At 41.6% G+C, this 9,344-nt stretch overlaps 2 protein-coding genes across 2 annotated transcripts in view; both read right to left on the bottom strand.

Annotated features, from left to right (window-relative positions):
- Positions 1-3,182: 3,182 nt before the first annotated feature.
- On the bottom strand, positions 3,183-3,698 carry LOC103608807 (keratin-associated protein 9-1-like). The gene has a single exon (XM_008593200.1). It carries the CDS (start codon positions 3,696-3,698, stop codon positions 3,183-3,185), a length of 516 nt encoding a protein of 171 aa, XP_008591422.1.
- Positions 3,699-8,495: 4,797 nt separating this feature from the next.
- LOC103608806 (keratin-associated protein 4-1-like) overlaps positions 8,496-9,344 on the bottom strand; it is a 1,466-nt gene continuing 617 nt past the window's right edge. The window contains exon 2 of the mRNA XM_008593199.1: positions 8,496-8,766. Coding sequence (XP_008591421.1) covers positions 8,496-8,766 — 271 coding nt within the window. The remainder of the gene's footprint in view (positions 8,767-9,344) is intronic.

The raw sequence follows: 9,344 nt of genomic DNA, 5'->3' as shown, positions 1-9,344 counted from the left end.
CCTCCACCTGAGAAGATGGAGGCAGCTCTGTTGCGGGCGCCTACCCTGGTGTGGTAGGCGGGAGCCAGGCGGGCGGGGAGCAGTCGGGCTTCGCCCCACAAGTGGGGCCGGGCCGGGGGGACTCACAGAGCTCGCAGAGTTGGGCCGGTCCAGCGCGTTCCACTCTCTTTCTGTGTCGTCTCTGCTGACTTACTTGGCCTTTGTTGTCTCGGGCTGCTCACTCGAACCCGCAGCAGGGTTTGGGCACTCTCAGGAGTCTTCTTTTGTGTCGGCCCTAAAACCTCGAACCTGTTGTTGCTTGTTTGTCATTGTAGGTTCATTGTTGAAAGATTTATTCGTTTTTTGTTGCTCTTGGAAATGCAAATAGTACTCTGGTATCACAGCGCACACTTCTCAGGGTCACGCTGTCTCCTGGCATGGCCACTCCAGACCCGTTGCCATCTTAGAATCCCAGATCATTTCTTAAGTCAGTAATTCTCTTCTCAGCTCCATTAGTTCTATAATGTATTCTCTCTACTTTTTACACTGAACCTTTCCTTTGGTTCTTCTTAATGATTTATTTATGTTTTCAAGAAAGGAAGAAAGAGCTCAATAATATTGTGTTCTTATAACATTAAAGAAAATTGAGGTGGCAATCTAATTGTGTTCCTGCTATCCATGAAATTAATGTGTTATAAGGGGAGAAGCATCGACGTTCCTCAAATGGAAACCACCCTACCTTTGAGATGAATGCAAGTTTCTTTCTTTCTTTTTTTTTTTCTGTCTTTTTCGTGACCGGTAAGGGGATTGCAACCCTTGGCTTGGTGTCGCCTGCACCGCACTCAGCCAGTGAGCACACTGGCCATCCCTATATAGGATCCGAACCCACAGCGGGACCGTTGCTGTGCTCCCAGTGCCGCACTCTCCCAAGTGCGCCACGGGGCCAGCCCTGAATGCAAGTTTGTATGGTGCACACTTAAGGGATTTTTGAGATCTCAGCTTAAAAGCCTTCATAGAGGCATATCAGGAGGTGATTAGGTTAGTTAGAGCTTGCAATCTCTTTGCAAAATACTCCAGCAGCCTGACTGAGCAATGAGAAAATCTAACAGCACTATTTCTAGAATGTGTCAAGGGGAGAATTTCTTTTTTCTTTTTTCTTTTTTGTATGATGTGTCTTTAATTTTGTTTCTTTTTTTATTGGTTATGAATATTCATGAGATACAAAGTTGGTTTCTCTTGACGAAAACTCCTGAACTTTCTTTACTTGGAAAAGAGCGGGACAAAACCAGACCAATTACCTGGAGTGCAGCCAGGTATTTTCAACAGTATTGTGATATGTCCTCAGCATTCTTATCTTAGGCATTGCTCTTTATTCAACTGAAATCCAAGGAAGAATTTACCTGCTCCACTCATTGTTGAAGACTATGAAAAAGGAAGTGGGTCACATATATCAAGCTGGTACTGACAGATCATCACCTGGTAAAACATCTGGTCCACGATATCTGTATCATTTCCCCAGTGGTCCCCAAAACAGGTTTGTTTTTGAAGCCAGACAAAGGTAGCACTAGCCATGCAACTTCAGGCAAGTGATTTTGCCTCCTTCATGACTGATTTCCTCAGCTCTGTTGTGCGGGCAGTAATGTGCTTCTTTCAGGAATGCACGGTCATGGTAGAGAGAGAGGAGGTGAAGCCTCTGGCTATATATGTAGCATGCAGCAGGTCCTCAGTGAATCCCCCAATCCCTTCCTCTCATTGGAAAGTTTAGTCACCTGGAAAAGAATTTCAGACACATCCTCCAGGAAGGTCACACATCTGTCACATCAAGTGGTGAACTCACCAGAAACACCTTTCTATCTCTTATTAATAAGTTGGCTACACTAGAAACCTCTTCATTTTCTCCCAGAGTACTTTGTCCTGCTGAGTGCCTTGGCTATTCTCTTTATTATTTACTGTATCTTTAGAATGCCCTTATACCCACATTAGGATCCAACCCAATGCCCACCTTGACTTTGAAGAGTGCAATCATCCTTCTCCTATTTGACTTCCTACCATTTCTTTTTTTTTTTTTTCTGAAAACTCTGATTTTGGTTTCTTTTAGCTTATTTGTCTTTATCTTATGGAACATGGGACGTTGTTTTTGTGTACTTTATTGGCCCAGAAATTATGATTGGATCACAAATTATATGCCCATTGGATGGGTAATTTAATTCTAAGGAATGAACAAATTTATCTTCTTTTCATATAATGTTCATATCAGGGAACCAAATTGCCTCAAAATTTGTGAACTCGGGAATCATGGTCCAACCTTGTGTGCTTTGTTAGGTGATTCCTAATCCTAATTTTTGCTATGATGAATGCAATGATACCAGGATGCCAGTTCCAGACTATCTAAGGACAGATTTCTTCATGTAAGGGCAGGGCCAGGAATACCAATGGCATTCACATAATTCATTGGTGACAGATTATACTGGTGGCTGATCAGAATTCAGAGATAGTGTAAGTCTCCCTTCATTGACTAGAATGCTGAAGGGCAGTCTGTATTTGTCATAGAGGGGGGAAGAGTATTCAGGAAGAGCTTGGTGGACAGAAAAAGACAGAAAAGTGTTTGTAGATGAAAGGTATAATTATTCCTAATGTTTCTGAGAAGTAACTCAAAATGCCCATTTTTTTCTATGACCTGTCAACAGTGTTATATCTACTTGTAGAAAAATGAAAAAAAAAAAAGCACCCTTAACCTGGGGTCAAAGAACTTGAGCATCAGACCTGCTTCTATCAATTACTATCTGCATGGCAAATCTTTTCCTCATCACTAAAATGACGATGATATCCTTTGCTACGCCCAACATGTATGACTGTTGTTAGAATTGAGTGAGATCTTAAATATAAAGTGCAACATCAAAGTAAGGCTTTATGAAAGAACTATTGTAAACCAACCAACCTACCAACCAGCAAACTAACAAAATAGGGAGACAATTAAAGCGATCATGAAAGAGTTATGCAATGTGGCAGAGGTTCCTAAATATAATACATGTATCTAATAAGATGCTCAGTATTGATCATTGCAGAGAGTTAAATATAGAGTCATAAGAATTTTTTTTAACATTTCATACACTCAAAAGCTTATGATCAAGACTTTCCTGAAGCTGAGACAATGAGTCGATGTCAATGAGGTGGAGCTGAGCATAGTGAGTGCAGCAGATGGATCAGCAGCAGCAAGGCTGGCAGCAGCTGGACCCACAGCAAGGACTCCAGTAACAGCAGGTTGTCTTGCAGCAGGTGGTCCTGCAGCAGCTGTAGTAATAGCAAGTTTTGCAGAAGCAAGGTCGACAGCAGTTGGACCCACAGCAAGGACTGCAACAACAGCAGGTGACGGTCTTGCAGCAGGTGGTCTTACAGCAGCTGTAGTAATAAAAAGTTTGGCAGAAGCAAGGCTGGTGGTAGCAAGACCCACAGGAGGTAGGTTGGTAGCAGGGTGTGCTGCAGTAGCAAGGTTGGCAGCAGCTGGACCCACAGCAAGGACTCCAGCAACAGCAGGTGGTATTGCAGCAGGTGGTCTTGCAGCAGCTATAGTAATAGCAAGTTTGGCAGCAGCAAGGCAGGCAGCAGGAGGACCCACAGAAGGTTGGCTGCCAGTAAAGTGTGGGGCAATGGCAAGGCTGGCAGCAGCAGGATCCACAGAAGGTGGGCTGGCAGCTAGGGGAGCAGCAGCAGCAGGTCATTGTGTCAGGTGTGGTGGTGTGGCTTCTGTTCAGAGGTGAGTTTCCCAGATTCTAAGTCCCTTAATTCTGGGGCTTTTATAGACTGGTTCTCCTGTGTAGAGCCAATAAGCAGAACTTTTCTTTGTTGTGGTTTGTTTTCCACAGTCCCTAGGGAAATGGCCCAAGGAAAAAGATTTTTCCTAAGATTGAGAAATCCTTAGAAAATTATACTCTAAGTAGTTAATTGTGCATAATTCCTTGGGAACATTTCTAGAAATCATTGCAGCCTATGTTTGCTGTGAACATCCTCTGGTCAGGTGATAGTTCCTGTGGCCCGGGGAGTGTCAGAGAAGTCGTCTTTGCCAGCTTGTTCCTTTGTCTGTAGGAAGAGTGGGAAGTGGCCCTGGGGAGGGGCATGATGCTGATACACTCACAGTGAGGAACTGAATCCATGTCTGGGTCCAAACTTGTCCATTGAGAATAACCTGACTATTGAGGAGTACAATAGGCATGTCTACCTGCAGCAACCATGGCACAGGTTATCCTGGTTTGATCAAAGAGTGCCTGGTTGAGGGTGGTGGACATCATTTTCTTCATAGATAAATCATCACCAAATCAGGAGGATAGAGGCAGAGGCAAGACACTGGGATTCAGAAATGTTCAGTCCTTTTATGTTCTAAACCTGCTGACCAGCAGGACCAGTAATCTCAAGTGGGAAATTCCACCTCCAAATTATTTGTGTGCATAAATGGAGGGAAATATACGACATGTGATGACACCTCAGGTACCTTCACTTAAAAATAAATTGACATAAAATCTATGATGTAAGAACCGCATATGTCATTAATGTGTAGCTTGACCGATTATGATAAAGGGAAGAGAGCATTCATCGTTCATGTTGGGAGACAGAGCTCAGGGTGTAATCAAGTCGCTGCCCTCATGCTTCTACTGAATGCTATCCTTTCCTTCCTTCTTAAGGGTACTAGGTATTATAATATAGTTGTGTCAAGTTTTGGACTTTATACCAATAAAATTATATTAGTATGTATATTTTTTTGCTTGACTTCTTTTGCTCCAAATTATGTTTGTGAGATTTATTGGCTTTTGTGCCTGTAGTAGCATTTGTTCATTTCCAGTGATCTCGGCTCTTTGTAGGAAGGGACCACGATGTATTGATGCCTGCTATTCTTGATGGGTATTTGTCCCTCATTAGGGGCTTCTGGGAACAATACTCCTAGGAATATTATTTGTCTACACCTTGGTCTCCTGGTGCATGCATTTCTGTGGAGTATTTTCTTGGAGCGAAATTTCTGTATTATAAATTCTCCTTAGAGTACACATTAGAGGAGAGTTCCAAACGGTTTTCAGAAAAAGTTGCAATAATTCCTACATTGTATTATTTGTCTTTGCTTTTTGTGTCCTCAACACATGGAATTTTCACGTTTGAATGTGAGCCATTCTGGAGGTGTATATATTTAGTTATATGTCAATATGTCCATCAACCAAGCTGATCAAACAAGGAAATGAAAACATCTCAATAAAAAATTAACAGAGCATTAAGTAGTAATTTACTCAATAAAAATAGAAGTGGTAAATAAAGACATAAAAGGAAATAAAAGAACTTTAAAATAAATCAATATTGAGATTCTGTCTTCTATATTAGATTCTTATTCCAATCTGGGAAATTTTCAATTCCTTTATCACAATTCTTTAACAGTGGTTCTATATTAATTTATTTTTAAAAATTATCTTGAAAATATGTCTCAAAAATGGACAAGAGATTTAGAAATTAAAATACGTATAGTAAGATGCTTAGTGTTTTCTTTATTAAAAGTTTTGTTTCTATTTATCAATAAAAATAGGAATTGTATAGATGAAAGTTATATAAAACATATTTTGAGAGTCATCAAATAAATAAATTAGATTTAAAAAATGATTATATTTTGAATTTCCCATATGACTGACGTGTTTGAGTAACTTTTCCTTGCCCATTGGACATTTGGATTTCTCTTTTGTGAGGTGCTGATGATTTCTTAAGTTTATTCTGCTGATGTGTCTCTTTTTCTTATTTCTTCATTGAATTACTTTTTATGTTGTGGCCACTTGCCTTTGAGAAACAAGTGGTGGATCCTTCTAGTCAGCTATCTTGTTCTGCCTCCCCTCTGTTTCTGGCACTAGATTTAATTTGGTTATATTTTGTTTAGGATATGTGCTGTCATTGCATTTTATAATCTCACCTCTTTGTTCTTATTCTATGTCCTCCACCTTCTGTAAGTAAATAAGTTCTGAATATAGCAATATTCTCATCTTCCCATGACCCAATTCAACCTTGCTGTGACTCCCTGTATTGGTATTTCTGAAGGCACTTTTATGCTCCATGAAATACACTAGCAGTGCTATTGCAGAGCGTGGGCTTGAGGAGCAACTGTTTTCTTTTCAATAGGTACATGAGAATATGCTATGGGCCGCTTTCTGATGCACACAATATGGGGGAGATTCCAAGAAGAAACTTACAGCCAAATTTCTGAGCTTTGTTATCTACTTTGAACAAAGACAATAAATTTTCTGAGAGTAATATTTGGTCATTTCTATAATTATATTGCATTAATTCAGAGGATGTACATGAAAAATAGTGTTTACACCTCAACTCAAATTATAAGATGAACTTACAGCAGAATATGTAGCCATCAGCCCAAGTCATTTGGGACAACTGGGCAGAGACGTGATCTCAAATAAAAATCTAGCAATGCCAGATAATCAGGCGATCAACAAATAAAGCAGGAGAACCCATGCTACATTACGAAGACAGAACCTCTCCAAGTCCTGCGTGTGAAGAAGAACTCTGAGCTACATAAATATATAATTAGACTTTTATGACATGTAACATCATAACTGGCTCTTAAATGTCATGACAAAAAAGTAAAACAAATGAATGTTCACACTAACCTATGCAAAATATCACAATTTGGGAGCTACACTCAGAGATCATGGAACAGGACAAGAGAGGAAGATGCCATTGGAAAGTGGAACTCAAAAGTGATGAGTAGGAACAGAGCCCATTTATGTGAAGGCACCTAACAGAGAAAGAATGGCTTCAGGATTAGCAGGATTGACTAGGCTGGTTGAGAGTGTCGTGAAAATGAATATGTACTTGTTAGAAGGCAGTGGTCAACCACGCAAGTTTGGAGTCAGGAAAGGCATGATGTAAATGTTGGCAGTGCCTAGTCATGCACTCTGCACAGGGGAAGGATGCTGTTCCCTGAGTCTTCCTGTTTCTCAAGAAGGTCATGTATTTTGACGTGAATGCGTGGGATTTCACTCAATATTGGAACATTATTTCAATATTAGAGTAAGTGAAACACTGGAATATTGGGTCTGGCCGTTATGAAGAAAACAACACACTAAAGGTGCTGGCAAATATGTGGGGACACTGGAACCCTTGTTCACGGGTGGGAGTGCAAAATGGTGCAGCTGCCATGGAAACAGTATGGAAGTTCCTCAAAAAGTTAAAAAGAAAATCACCACATGATGCAGCCATCCCACTTCTGGGTATGTTCACAAACAAGTGAAATGAGGATCTTGGAGAGATATTAGCACTCAAATGTTCGGAGGAGCACTATCAAAAGAACCAAGTTGTGGGCACAACCCAAATTTTCTTCGCTGAATGAATGTATAAAGAAACTGTGGTACCTATATTTTTATTTTTATTTTTTGTCCTTTTTGAGACCAGCCGCACGCGCTCAGCCAGTGAGCGCTGTGAGCGCACTGGTGATCCCTATATAGGATCCGAACCCGCGGCAGGAGCGCTGCTGCGCTCCCAGCGCCACACTCTCCCGAGTGCGCCACGGGCTTGGCCCAAACTGTGGTACCTATAAACTGTAGAATATTATTTAGCCTTAAAAAGAAGGAAACTGGACCATTTACAAAAACATGGATAAACCTTGAGGACATTACACTAAGTGAAATAAGCCAGTAACAGAAGGAAACTGTTATATGATTTCACTTACATGAGGTGTCTAAAATAGTCAAACTCATATAAGCTAAGAATAGAATGGTGTTTTTCAGACTCTGGAGGTAGGAGGTAATGGGGAGTTGCTTTTTGCTGAGTGTTATATTTCAGTTAGACAAGATGAATAAGTTCTAGAGATCTGCTGTCCCACAGTGTGTCTAATGTATATGATGAAATGATAATGTATTGTACAATTAGAAATCTATTAGGTGGATATATCTCATGTCAAGGGTTCTTACTAAAGTAAAATAAAGAGACAGTACAAAATGAATGATGATACAGAATTTATTAAAAATTTATTAAGACTGCTTCTAGGAATACAACTCAAAGTTAGCATAAAAGGAGAAAGGGGGATACAAGAATCCTGAGAATATTGAAAAGGAAAACATACTTATAAACATTAATGATCAGTTGCAGAAACCTATGAAAATTTCAAGGAGATGTTTTCTGAAGTTATTGAGAGGGAGAGGTGAAGGTTTTGGCTTCAGAATCAAAGCTGAGACGATAACTCCATGTCAATGGTGTACAAAGGTGGCACACGACCCAGAAGACATAAGGAATCAGAGAACAAAAGGGAAGTACTCTGCACTCCCTCATGCTGACTCACAAGCTTTTAATAAAGGAGGTGAATCTCAGAGTTTCTGGTGATAGTGTGATGGTTTTCAGCACAGGTAGGAAGGGAGTTTGTCCAGGCAGGGCAAGTTAATTGAAGGAAGGTTGGCTTGTGGAGATGATGGTCCTATGGGGAGAAGGTCAACAAGTGCAAGGCTGTCAGCAGCTGGATCCACAGCAGGACCTGCAGCCCTGGGCTAGGCAACCGGGCAGGCAGCAGCACGTGGGTTGGTAGCAGGTTCTCGTGCAGTACACGGGTGTACAGCAAACTGGCTGGCAACAGGGTGAGCCACTGCAGCCGGACCCACCGCAGCTTTGGCCACAGCAGCTGGACCCACAGCAGCTGGGCTGGCAGCAGCTAGATCCACCACAGCAAGGGCGGCAGCAGCTGGACACACAGCAAGGGCTGCAGCCACAGCTGGGGCGGCAGCAGGTGGTCCTGCAGCAGGTGGTTCTGCAGCAGGTGGGCTGGCAGCAAGAGCAGCAGGAGTTAGTCATGGTGTGAGGAGTGGTGGTGGGCTTCTGCGGAGAGGTGAGTTTTCCAGACTCTGATGAGTCCTTGCAGTGTGTGGTCCTTTTATACACTGGGCCTCCAAAGATTGGACCTATAGACAGGACTTTTCCTTGTTTTTGTTTTCATTGTTTCCTATCATACTGGGAAATTGTCAAAGAGGAAGTCTTTTCCTAACTGTTGTGAATCTTTTTGACAGTAATTGTTTAATCAGTTTCTTAATTGAGAACAACTCACAGAAACTTTTTTTCAGATAAAAGGAAGGTGGTGACATTATTAGCATCGTTCCTGCTCTGATGATCACCTCGTCATGTGATGGCTCTTGCTGGCTGCAGGAAGGTTGGGGCAGTTTCTCTCCCTGGCTTTGTTCCTTGGGCTGTATGTTGATTGGTGAGTGTCTGTGGGGAGGGCCATGATACTGGTATGTTCACAGTGAAAAATTGAATGCCTGGGTCCAGGTCTTTTTTCCTTTTACTCAAGATTGAATGCCTGGGTGCAGCTTTTTTCTTTTCACTCAGTATTGTTTTGGCCCTTG

The sequence above is a fragment of the Galeopterus variegatus genome, unplaced genomic scaffold (genome assembly GCF_000696425.1).
Source record: "Galeopterus variegatus unplaced genomic scaffold, G_variegatus-3.0.2 Scaffold8876, whole genome shotgun sequence".
NCBI classification, from domain to species: Eukaryota; Metazoa; Chordata; class Mammalia; order Dermoptera; family Cynocephalidae; genus Galeopterus; species Galeopterus variegatus.
This window is presented reverse-complemented; position numbering and strand designations above follow the sequence as displayed.